Source organism: Schistocerca gregaria, chromosome 2 (assembly GCF_023897955.1).
Source record: "Schistocerca gregaria isolate iqSchGreg1 chromosome 2, iqSchGreg1.2, whole genome shotgun sequence".
NCBI lineage: Eukaryota > Metazoa > Arthropoda > Insecta > Orthoptera > Acrididae > Schistocerca > Schistocerca gregaria.
In genome coordinates this window covers 605,326,096-605,339,834 of record NC_064921.1, presented here as the reverse complement: position 1 = coordinate 605,339,834, position 13,739 = coordinate 605,326,096, and the positions used below count along the sequence as shown (strand labels likewise).

The 13,739-nt window shown below is 38.6% G+C and overlaps 1 protein-coding gene across 1 annotated transcript in view; it reads right to left on the bottom strand.

Moving 5' to 3' along the window:
* LOC126334555 (adenosine deaminase-like) overlaps window positions 1-13,739 on the bottom strand; it is a 93,106-nt gene that overhangs the window by 30,263 nt on the left and 49,104 nt on the right. The window contains exon 4 of the mRNA XM_049996931.1: window positions 2,593-2,729. Coding sequence (XP_049852888.1) covers window positions 2,593-2,729 — 137 coding nt within the window. The remainder of the gene's footprint in view (window positions 1-2,592; window positions 2,730-13,739) is intronic.

Sequence of the window (13,739 nt, the reverse complement as noted above, 5' to 3'; positions counted from 1 at the left end):
GTGTGTCGAAGCCATGCCTCTAGCTGATATTATGGTCGATTTGATTACCAATGTCTACATAAACTCCTGGATTTCTTGCTTTGGTTGCTCCTCATCAATAACCACTGATCAGAGCCACCAATTTGAATCCTCTCTGTTCACCAAACTATGTGTGCTGCGTAATGTTGACATGTTTCATACCACTGCCTACCACCCACAGAGCAGTGGCCTCTTGGAGCATTGGCGTCCCACCCTCAAGGCAGCACTCAATTGTCACAGCAGTTCCTGGTTGGAGGCACTGCCATGAATCCTACTGGAAATATGGGCCACATACAGAGATGACCTACAAGTATTGATTGTCGGTATCCTGTATGGTGAGCTGCTAATCCTTCCTGCTGAGTTCGTCGAACACTCTTACCTCCCAAACAATGACCAGTTCCCTGCTCTAGTTGATCAAGTTTGTGAATATATTTTGCACATCTGCACTCCTCCACTGAAACCACATTCATTACCATGAGTCTTCATTTACAAAGAACGCTTCCCTCTGTGCTTATGTTATGCTTCATGATGACTCCATCAGGCATTCTCTCCAGGCTCCATACTTGGGCCCTCACAAGGCCTTCAACGGTGAACAGAACACATTAGACACACTACTAAATGGCAGACACCAACAGTCTCAGTGAATGGGGTAATGTGAACCTGGTTGTCAGCTTATGACCAACATCTGCTTGTTTCTACAGATTCACCTACCATGGCCAACAACATCTCTCCCTCCAATGACATCGACCCTCCCCTAAGAGACACAGCTTGTGAACTGTGCTATGATTTCACCCCTCCCTGTGACACCTCCCTCTCTACTCCTTCACCCCTACTTGATACAGTGTTTGCTGTTAACATCACAAACATTAACACTGATGAACTCTCCATCAAGATTCAAAATGGCACTGTCTTAATTTTGATCATCTCTCTGCTAACTCAACACGACACCGTGACAAATCACATACAGCTATGAATTCCCTCAGGCTCCCTCCAGATGTTGAACAGCACCTACAGCTGCCAAACTCTTGAGCAAAGGCATCCTCGCAATTCTTATCCCTCTCTGCCTGCAGCTCAGGTACCTCACTCCAGCTGACAAATTTTCCTACTCGAGAAACTTCCTGTTCCTGCATGTGACATCATCATTGTCCACCTACATGGCTTTAAGATTTTTTCATGGACAGCACCTTCTGTTCAGTTCCTCCCCTGTGCTCCACACAACTGTTGAGGGTGTGGGAAAGGGGAAAAGGGGAGGGGGAGTGCTCTGTGGCAACTATTGCCCACAAAAACAGCACCTCTGAGTTTTGACTTGGAGACTCTGATCTTTATGTTCTTTGGCTGCTTCACGTTGCTTGGCTTTTCTCATGTATGTTCTTTGTGTGTTTTGGCAATTGGTGAATAAATTGTTCTACAGTGTATCTTGTGTTGGTGATTTCTATTCCTTCATCACACAACAAAGGGATGCAAACTACTACATTTAAATGAATCTAATATTACCAATATTTATGCCAAAATAGTAGTGTCCACCTAACATCTTCAGAAACAACAACAGTTAGAGCAGAGAAGACAGGAAAAAATTTTTAAAAATACTGTAGAATTCATAGTTTTCAGCAACTTTCAAAATGCCTCCATCAGTATGTATGTAGGAAATTGACACAAAAAGAGAAGTAATACATGTTTTAATTACAGGAAATGTGTAGAAAGTAATATTACACTAATGGTGAATACTCAAATTTCAAAAAAACAGCTAATACTGAGACTTGAATAACAAGTCAGAAATGAAACCTGAGGCACACATGGGAACCATAAGTACGAGGAAAAGAACATAAACAAGGAAAAAATTGATATTGCTTATAAAGACAAATATTTCCATTAAGAAAGTCTGAATATTACAGATGTGTTTCAAAAACTATTGGAGCACCTGTTTGACTAACTTATCTCAAACATGTCAATCAAACAACTTTATGTGATGTAAGTAATGAAATAATGTGGCAAGCAGTAGAAGAGAATTGCACCCACTGAAAGTGAAAATCAGTGTCAGACTGCAAGAAACATGCAAAGATAGCTGCAAACTGACAGTTAAAGGAAAACATGTGGAACACAACTCACAAAAATGTAGGAATGAAAAGAAGGAATGATCTAAATAAAATCATTCACAAAGATATGTATGCAAATTGCATCACTTTTATTGAATGTTGGAAAATAGTACAATATTTTAGAACCTTACCATTCTTTGATTAAATTCAGTGATTTCTTTTCAGCACTCAAAACTGCTTATTTAAAATGGATAACTGCATTTCTCTCAAATTATGTAATGAGAAAGTGCCAGGTACTGGAAATGGGGGAAGTGGTTGAGTAAATGATAATTTGTTCAAAACAATACAGCTAGAGAGATGCACTTGGTAGGATTCAAGTGATGACCAAGAAGTAATTAAAAAAGCATTTTTCATGCAAAAATCAGCAATAGCATTAGCACTTAGGGTCATATAACAGTTTTGGTAACAACATATGTATAAACTAATAGAATGAAATACCATAATTATGCACGTTACTATGTGCTGACAGTTAAGCAGTCACCTTTTAATTTCCCATGGAAGTCTGTTGTGCCCAGCCAAAAATGTGGACAGTATCGAGCTTCAACATAAGCTACTCCGTTCTTGGCTTCATCTTCACAGAACTCATAAGCAATTCTCTCAATTGCATCAAGGTCACCACTGTGAACATTATTCATGGCATGAGAAGTTATTTAATATAACATAAAAATGTTTTAGACTATATTACAGGGTAAGGCCCCAATTTACAAAATAATGTTTTAAATCGTATCTAACACAAGTTATTCAATATCCATTGGTTCCCTTGTTTTAACAACCACCTTTGGAATCTACGATAAAAAATTACCATACTTACTACAGTTCTTGTCAAAGGAACTTCTGAAATCATAATGCACACACTGCAATGTTTCCACCATGACAGGGTATTTTGAATTATGGAATTGGTATAGTTGTTTTGAATGAAAGCAGAGAAGCAACTCACACTAAATAGGAGGTTCAATGCAGTTAATAGAGCACACTAACAGTAGATCATTAGGTTTAAAATTCTACATACTTGTCCTTTCACTATCTTATGTTTTAAAACATGACAGATCTATTCTATCTGGTGTTTTTGTCTAACTGTTCATACCTTTATCTTTAGAGTTTGCAATATCTGCTCTATTTTAGTATATATATGTTCCATTACATGTTTCTCAATATTACTATTATTACTATTGCCACTGTTATCATTATCATTAACGTCATGATCATCCACTAGCAGTGTTTGATATGTTCACATTCTGTAGCTATAGAACCTATTCAATCCATTAGGAGTTGATATTGGGATACTTTATGTAATAATTGATATTCTAAGGCATACTGTTAATATAATGGTATTATTTAGCTTGGTACATTTTCTTATATTTTCACCTGCCTCTCAGTCTCTGATTCTGATAGTTCAAAATTTGCTTCAGTTAAGAGGAACCAGATTTGATATGGTAAAATTTTATTTGAGTTTACTTTCTAATTTGTTTACCAATATTTCACTTTAATTTTTCATTCAATTAATTGCAGTATTTTTTGCCACCTATCTTCTGACTGGTTTGATGCAGCCCATCTTGATTTTATCTCCTGTGCTAATCTCTTCATCTCAGACTTACATCTAATGTCCTCAGTTGTTCATTATATATATTACAGTCTCCTTATTCCAGTGCAAGTTATGCAGTCCATGGTTCTCTCTCATATCACTGAAATTATTTGTCAATGCCCAAATACGTATTGTATCAACTTGTCCCTTCTCATAGTCAATGTTTCCCTCTATTTCCTTTTGTCCCAGTTCTATGAAGAACTTTCTCATTCCTCATCTTATCAATCCACTTCATTTTCAGCATTCTTCTGCAACACCATACTTCATATATTTTATTTCTCTCTCTTTCTTTTGCCCATGTTAGTCTGCTTATTATGTCATTAGTTTGTCCATAAGGTTAATATTGCTTACACTGTAACAGAATTCCTTCGCATCAGTTACTACATGATCCTCAATTTTAATGTTACTGTTTTCACTAACCACTCATCTATTGTTCCTCAAAACTTTCATCATTCTTTCTGTCAATCCACATTCATTCAGTGCTCAATTTCATTCAACAGCTCCTTTAATGCCTTCTCATTGTCAAAGAGAATGGCTACAATATCAGTAAATCATTTCACTTGAATTATAATCACACATCTGAATCTTTCTTTTATTTCCTTCATTAATTATTCAATATACAGACTGGCCAGTAGAGGAAAAAGACTGCTTCTTTGCCTTACGTCCTTTTTAATCTGCGAACTTCTTTCTCTGTCTTCTGTTCTTTTAGTGCCCTCTTGTTTCTTTGTGTATATTGTGATTTTATAATCTTTCCCTATAGTTTATACCTATTTTTCTGAGGACCTAAAATAACAAGCACAATTTTACTTTATTGAACATGTTCTCTAGGTCAACAAATCATAAGAAAGTTTCATGATTTTTCTGAAGTCTTGCTTCCATTATGAAGAACAATGTCAGTACTAACTCTTTAGTGTCTTTATCATACCCAAGGTCTAAACTGAAGAAGTGAAACTTCCAGTTAATACAGTGCAGCAAGAGTTACTCTACTTCACTCTTTTCACATCCCTGAATGCTCTTGCTTATGATGAGGGAACTGTTCAATGGCTGCACAACACTAACAGATTTGGTATTGAAAACATTAAGATCATCTCCTTCCTCCTACAACTTTCAACTAAAGAATGAGAAGAAGTTTAAACATTACAATTAAGGTAGGGTTCACTAGCATCTTAAATGGTAGAAATGCTAATGAATCATCGGGCAGTTCCTTGGTCTTAAATACTTTGAAATGATATTTTTCCATTAGTGTGGCTGAAAGGATATTTGCCACAGCAGATTGACAGGTTAGACACACTATAGTTTATCATTATTCATATCCAGCCACTCATATCCCTTGCCAGTATTGGAACGAAAATAGAATTAAATACATATGCTACCATCTACATCTTCAGTTCCTTTATCAGGATTTCCCCTCAGTTTTCAAACCTATCCTGGTATTCAAATGAATAAAGATATCTTGCTACACTTTTGACAAAAAGAGAGAGCACCTTGTATGTTCTAAAATGTTTTGTCTGCTGCACACATTTCTTCAATAGACTGGAGTGTGTCTGGGAAATCAGAATAAATGACACTATGCCAAGAAGAGAATTAGTAGGCTTGTAATGGACAAATAATTGCTATCTGTGGAACTTTGTTTTTATTGTGTTGGTAAATATTGCACAGTAATGTAAGTAACATCTCAGCTCATTTTGGAGAATAGTTTTATTTATAAAGCTTCATACAATAATCATGCTAGGTATGTATTTTGTTTAGATCATGTCACCATAAAATTCTTTCATTTGGAGGTATCATAACTGAGTTGGTGATGGTTTAACCAATCTACTCTTTCCATTTCAACAATTGACAAATAAGTCACTGGAAACAAATGTGCTTTACTTCTCTTGAAGCTTATCCATGCAAATCATATCCCAAAATTTCAACTGAAGATGAAAAACTTAAGAATATGGACAATACAGTTGGTTGGTTTGGGGGCCAAACAGCAAGGTCATTGATCCCATCAGATCAGGGAAGGATGGGGAAGGAAGTCAGCCACGCCCTTTAAAAGGAACCATCCTGGCATTTGCATGAAGCGATTTAGAGAAATTATGGAAAACCTGAATCAAGATGGCCAGATGTGGATTTGAACCATTGTCCTCCCAAATAAGAGTCCAGTGTACTAACCACTGCACAATGTCACTCAGTGGGACAAAACAATAGTGGAAAGGGGCCACTAGGTGATATAAACAATTTAAGGAAACTTCTTATGGAATGTAAACAGTTCAGGAGTAAAGGAGACAACACACACAGTAGTAAAAGCATGGAGTCATCAATGGATGCATAAAAAAAAGAATGAAAACTTGGCTAACTTTCAGATGAACCCTTTAAGGAGTGGAGGGTGTGTACAGGGGAAGGAGTTATTTCACAGGAGGAGCTGGAGAGACGTAGCTGGTAGCTCAGAGAGAGACAACAGGTGTGTGGGATAGGAATGCATAAGGAAGACACAGCAGGTACACAGGACAGAAATACAACACACAGACACCAAAGGTTGTCATTTTGTGTGGCACACAATGGTAGTGACATAGAGGCATGGGTAGGGAGGGGTGACGTGACAAAGGAAGGTTAGACTGTTCGACAGAGGGTGTGGGTGCAGTGGGTTAACAGAGACTGCAAGCAGCAGGTTTACAGGAGTGAAGGGTGTGCTGCAAAGATAAATCCAATCTGCATAGTTCAGAAAAGATGGTGTTAGTGGGAAGGATCCATATGGCATGGCTTGTGAAGCAGCCATTGAACTCAAGCATGTTCTGTTCAGCAGCATGTTATGCTACTGGGTGATTTTAGTATTTGATTGTGGTTCTTATTTCCCACTTATCCTGAGTATTGATAGGGAGAACACATCAGAGATGTTCAGGCTCTAGGTGACAGCCACAGCTCGTGCCTGTGCGAGGCACATGCATTGCGGCAAGCATGTCAGATGGCTTTACTGCTAAATACCGCAGTCTGACTATTGGTAGCCAGTCTCTCACTAGTCACTGAAACCTTCAGATACAAACTACTGAATAGTAGATTACCCTAAAAATTAATTATTTAGATGACATGTTAGTTATAGGGCCACAGGGAGCAGCACCTGTGCCATCTACAGATGTTATTTGAGTGGCACCATGCCCACAGTCTGCAGTGTCGCTTCAACAAATGTAGTTTCTTTGAGCAATGTGTCAAGTGCTTGGGATATGCATTAAGTAGATATGGGCTCACACTCACACAGGATAATATGGATATAATCGCTGACTTACCAGCTCCTAAGGACTTCAAAGAACTACAGTTGTTCCTCGGCAAAATAATTATTATGCCAAGTTGTTGCCAATGAGGCCCACATTTCCCATCTGCTCAATCTGTTGCATAAAAATGGTCTTAATTCGTGTGGTTAGAGGTGAGTTAGAAGGCTTTCATGCAGCTTTTAAAGTTCCTTATGTTGACCCCTGCTTTAGCTACATTTCATCCTAGGATGTGTTTAACACTTGCCACTGATGCGTCATATCTTGACATTTGTGCCATACTGTCCTCCAAATACATTATCGCACAAAGCAGCCCATTCCATGTGCATCTGAAACATTAACTCCACCACAGAGGAATTATTTACAAATTGAGAAGGAGCATTAGTTATGCACCATAGACCCATGTGTTTCTGTGGTGCTAAGTTTTACCTGATAACTGATCACAAGCTCCATGTTTTTCTGTTTGGCCCCTCTTCAAGAATTCCTGATAAAACAGTGCTCTTGCTGCAACAGTTGGCATTGTAACTATGCCACTACTGCTATGAGATCTATTATTAAACTATCACAGAGCTCTCCACTGCTGACACACTTCCCTGCCTGCTGTGTGGCCCATATGCCAAATTTGATAGGCATGAGGCTCTGTATTTTGCCTTAGACACAAATCAGCAAGACAATGTTGATGAATTTGCAATTATGGCATGCAAAGTAGCAGCAGAAATCGCCCACAATCTGCTTCTCTGCACGATGCTGACTGCTTTAACACAGGGTAGGCTAGAGCACTTGCCTAAGGTCACTGACCCAGAGTAGCACACCTATTTTTCCTAGCCTAACATCACTGAGGGGACATTTTGTTGGCTATGGATGATGCTGAATGGTGGGTGGTAGTTGCTCCTATGCTCCAGTCCAATGTACTGACGCTTCTCCACATAGCACATTGGGGAATATGCAGAATGAAGGCAATACTGCAATGTTATGTGTATTATTCTGGGGTGTTGCAACCATTGAACGCATCACCTGGAACTGCCATGCCTGTGCTCACAACCAGTTAACTAGAGCACAGTGTTTCAAACCTTGGTCCACCAAGAACTCCCATGGCAAAGAGTGCATTTCTTGCACCATTCTGGGGAGCAATGTGATTGCTAGTAGTCAATGTCCTCTCTAACTTTCCACATGTAGCATGGATGGCTACAACTACTATGGCGGCTACTACCCATGCCCTGTACATCATATTTGCAATAGAGGGCCAACTTCCACCCTATTTTCCAACAATGGCCTTCAGTTTGTGGCATCTGTATCTCAGGATTTTTGTTGAGGCAATGGCACTGTTCCTCTGAGCACTACCCCTTTCCATCACACATCCAATTTGGAAGCTGAGCAGATGATCGGAACATTCAAGAAGCAGATGCACAAACTACTGATGACAGACAACTCTAGGGAAGCACTCAACAGCTTGCTCACCACCTACTAGTCCATCCCCCATGGATATATGTAGCCCAACTAAAATTTTACACAGGCACAACCTGATTCAGAAGTTACACTGCCCACACACACAGCCATATTACAACATGGCCTCCCATGTATGGGCACATACTTAAGGCTGAACCCCAGGTGGACTATGGTGTAATCATCAGCAGCAGCAGGGTAAGCAGAAGTTTGAGGCTGAAGCCAGCAGAAGTAGCTGGTCAAGCAACAGACTTAGCTCCATCTGCAATTTGATGTACTGCCTCCACCTTTCCCTTCCACTGCCAACTTGGTGTGCCATCTGCAACCACTCCAGGGACAAGCCAGTCCACCAGTCCACCTCTACCACTAAAATCTCTGCCCTATTGTTAGGCATTGACAGGAAGTGGACAAGGACCAACAATGTTACCTGATGGTCAAACAACTTCCTCCCACTTTGCTACTTCTAGCTCCCACATCCATCACCAGTGGTCTCCGTCCCTCATCATTGATGGAGATTTAGTATTATGTGACTGTGGTGCCAATGGTTGGTCCCATCTCAACCACACCTGGTGACTGCTACCCTGTTGGCGGGCCCAAGCTTTGCCCCAGATTTTGTCAATCAGGCAGGACTCACACAGATGGTGCCACCTCCCACAGTAGCCAATCATGATGGGGACCTATTGCAGGAACCTTTGGTGGGAATTGCTGCATCTCTTTCTCCCCTTCCTCAGTGAAGTTGACACAGGCTGGGTCATTTTCAGCTTAAGTGCCAATTAAAGGTGGGAGAGGTTTAATATCTAATGGTGTTTTAGAGTCACTGTTTAGCCCAAGTATTGAGAGGGAGAACATATCAGAGATACTTGGGCTCAAGGTGCAGCTTCCATTGGAAACACATGAGGTGGTGTCACCCTCAGACTAGTGTTTACCATTAAATACCTGAGCCCAGCTATTAGTAGCCAGTTTGTCTTTAGTTACTGAAGCCTGTAATCACACGTTATTGAATAGCAGAGATTTGACCTTGCCTGATTTACATTTGTGATTTGGATTGGTCTCTGGATTAGTGTTTACACTTAAATGACTCTACTATGCTTTGAACTTGTTTTGATTATTCGTTCTCTTTGTGGTCTCTGTCATTTACCTCTGGAACATCCTCCTTCATTCTACTGGCCTCTGTGTTACCACCAGAGCAAGTGTTCATAAACTGTGTTCTACCTACATGAAGTAGGACGGAAGAGTGGTCTACACTCCTCTTGGCCACAGATTGGCAGTGTCTGTTCATTCTGTTGGACAGATGGTTGGTGGTCATGCCCACATAAAATGCTGTGCAGATTTTGCAGCAGAGGTGATATATGACGTGGTTGCTCTCACAGATGGTCCAGCCTATGATGAGATAGGATAAGCCTGTGACAGGAACAGAATAGGATGTGCTGGGTGGGTGAATTGGTCAAGGGTTGCACTAAGCAACAAATTACTACATTTCATCTTCATATCAACTTACCCCTCCCCACGCATTGTTCCCATGACAATTTTAGGTCTGTTCTCTTTTTCTCTGCACACAATGGTAACTAATGCATGACAGAATATCCTGGCTTCACAGTAATATTGCACACATCTCAGCACAATTTCTTCTGAGGTTTTCATCCCCAAAACCCACACTATATTATCCATAGTTCCCTTTCCAACCATATAACACTTCAGTTTTTCCATTTCCTGTGGCTATTTCATGTGTTTCCCCTCCACTCATTTGACATCCCATTCCAAATGGCCCCTGCTCCATCTGTCTGCCTTAGTTCAGAAAAATACCCCTATCCTTCACTAAAAGACAGCCTTACAGTTCCTTGGGATCTGCTTGAGGCATGGGACCTCCTCTCCCCCCCTCCCCTTAATGACTTTACTGTAAAAATTCCATATGTCCCTCACTGTGCAGCTACTTTCCTCATTCCATCGGACAGGTTCCTCCAGATTCCAGTGTCACTGTACACTGCCACTCTCATGACCTATGTTTTGTAGTGGCTTCCACCTCCCACTCTCTAGACAAAATGCTTTCTTCTTTACCTGTTACATGAATTTTAGGAAATTATTAAAGCTTGACATTTAGTTACATTTTAAATCTTTGTATATGTCAGCCATTCTCTAAGTGTTCTTCTTTTGACATCTAGTAACTTATGAAGTCTAGAATGAGTTACAGAAAATCACCATTTGATGTAGCAACTAGAATAAAATCCTAAACAAAGAAAAATCTTATGTGCTACATTCAGTGGGACTCCGCCCCCCCCTCTTTTGTGGGGCTGTCTGCATTGCCAACAATTCTGCCCCACCAGTCAGCCCGCATGCCATTTATTAGTTTCTTTCATTAGTCGACTCAACTGAATCGAGTTATCGAGTAATTGTACTTTCCTATGTAGCACACGCGTGTGAGTCATCATATTTTATACGTTTCTGTCTGGCACATAGGGGTCAACTTAATGACTTAGCTCTGTTGAACACTCACCCTGACATTGATTGTCCTATTGATGGTGTAATTGACCAATTTGCCTGGAAGAATAGGTACGTAGAATTCATCATTTAAGGAAGATAACCACAACTGTAACTTTTTTTATGCTGTCATAAGATGGCATTGTCTTCTGTGTGTGTGCAATCAGTTTAAATAAAACTTTCTTACGCTTTGGATGTGATTTGATTATTTTTTATTACAGTAAAAGTGAAGGTCGCTCAAGATGTCTTTACTGCCTCCTCCTTGAGGTTTTTCCGTGTCTGCCACTGCATTTACCACAATGGGTAAAGATCTTCCACACAGATAATATTAATGGTTAAAAAGCAAATAATTAGCAACTTTTGGCTGATTTAAAACTTGTTGACATCTGCAGAAACTTTTCATCAAGGGGACAAAATTCAAAACTTCTCATTTTTTATATTACTGCTTTGGTGAGTTTAAAAATGTGTTAGGCCCCAGGAACTAAATTTGACAAAAAGTGCTCCAAATTTGTTGTATCTCAAGAGATGAATACTTATCTACTTAGCGCATTTATGGTAGATTTCTTTGGTACCTAAATGGTAAGCATATTTCATTAGAACATGAAAGTACACCTCTTTATCTTATTAATATGAATGTAGACGCCACTTTTTGACTCAACAATCTGAAATTGCATCATCGTATGACTAAATCCAATGTATCCATTGAGTAATGATATAAAATTAGAAAACAGCCACACAATAATAATTTATTCCTACTCCCATAATATTACAAATACAAATGCAAATGTTTTATTCCACCATTGAGAATATTTAAATGCTATTGGTGTTGTCAGTGTTATTACAATAATAATAAAATATGAACTTTGATATGACAAATGTTATTAACTACAATATAATAACCCTAGATGGATACCATACACATTTGTGCATATATCAATAACAACAAGAAGTTTCCTTAGAGATTAATTACAAGATAAATGAACTACATAGTAAAGTGAATTACAAATAAAGAATAAAACAGATAATTAACAATTAGTACATGAAACAGTAATCAAATAGTTGCAGAGCATGGCATATGTATAGTTTGCAGTTAATTTATAGTTCATTTTCAGAAGGAAAGTCGGTCATTTGTCACATACTCAAGGAACTCTTGAGCAGAGTAAATTACTTTACTTTTGATCCACCTTAAAAGGCTAGTTTTTAATTTATTTACTGGCACTGTGTGGGCATTTTCAGGTAATTTGTTGAAGTAGACAGGACCAAGATATTTGTAGCTGTTGTGTGTCTTTGCAAGCCTAGCAAATGGCATATTAACTGTATGTCCACTTCTTATGTTATGGTCATGAACTGTTCTCCTTAAGTCAAATTTACTCAGATTCTCTTTAACAAAGACAAGGAAGTTGTAAATATAAACGCCAGGTACTGTCATTATATTCAGTTTCATGAAAAAATATTGACATAATTCATATGGGCTAAGTTCTGCTATGCACCTTATGGCTTTCTTTGCCATTTAAACACTAATTTTGAGCCTATGGAATTGCCCCATAATAGTATTCCATAACTCAGGTGTGAATGGAATAACACAAAACAAGCATATAACAGATGTTCTTTACTGACACTGCTCCTCAGCTTGTACAACAGCTATAGGGCATGTGCCAATTTACCACATATATTCACAGTGTGGGAATCCCAGCTGAGGTTTTGATCTATATGAAATCCTAATAATTTTACTGTTTTGTTATCATGACTGGAATCATTCAGATTGAATACAATAGCTTCAGTTTTACTATCATTCTTCTGCAGTACATTTGCCTCAAACCAAGTAGTGCACCTCTCCATTGCCACTTCCATGCTGTTTTGCATATTTTCAAGATTGATACCATATCACATGTGATGAGTGTTGTGTCATCAGCATAAAGCACTGCACCACATGATACAACTACAGATAGATCATTTATATAAGTAATGGAAAGGAAAGGTCCAATAACAGATCCTTGAGATACGCCATTTACAACTGGGAGACATTCTGACATTTGATTATTCACCTTAACTGACTGTTTCCTATTGTCCAAGTACGACTGCATTACTTCACTGTGGTAGAGTTTTTTTTATGAGAATATTGTGGGAGACCATATCAAAAGCTTTCCTGAGGTCCAAAAGTGTTGCACAGATAATATCTTTATTCTCAAAACAATTGTATATTTTTGCTACCATTCTCTCAACTGCTTTGACTGTATGCATGCAGTATTCTATTATTTTTCATATTATGGATATAAGTGATATTGGTCGATAGTTACCTGGTGATGCTATATCTCCTTTCTTATGTACTGGTTTAACTACAGATATTTTGAAACACTCTTCATTTAAAATTTTGTTGATTATTTTAGTCAGTGGCATTGCAATTTGATTTCTGATATATTTAATAACATAATTTGAGAGACCATAGTAATCCTCTGATCTAGAATTACTGAGCTTAGCTATTGATTCATTGATCATATTCTCAGTTACACACGTCCAGTGAAAGCTGTCTGTCTGCTTATGGTTCAGTAAGTGACTCTGCCTTACTCACATTCTCCATTATGCTGTTAGAATAGAATATCAGGTGTAATTGGTGTCTGGTATACTTAACCATCACAGTTAGTTTCTGTTTTAATAATTTCTCATGCAGCTTTGCATTTATTCACTGAGTTCAGTATATATGTATCATTTGCTTTGCACATAGCTGTCTTGATTTCAGACCTTTAAATATTTTTCACTTTCACATACATTTTCTTGTCAGTATTATTGTGTTTTGACCTATCATGATAGAGTAGTATTATGATTCTAATTCTACTTAGTTGTAGGGTGTACCAGCATTTTAGATTTTGTGGTTTGATGTAA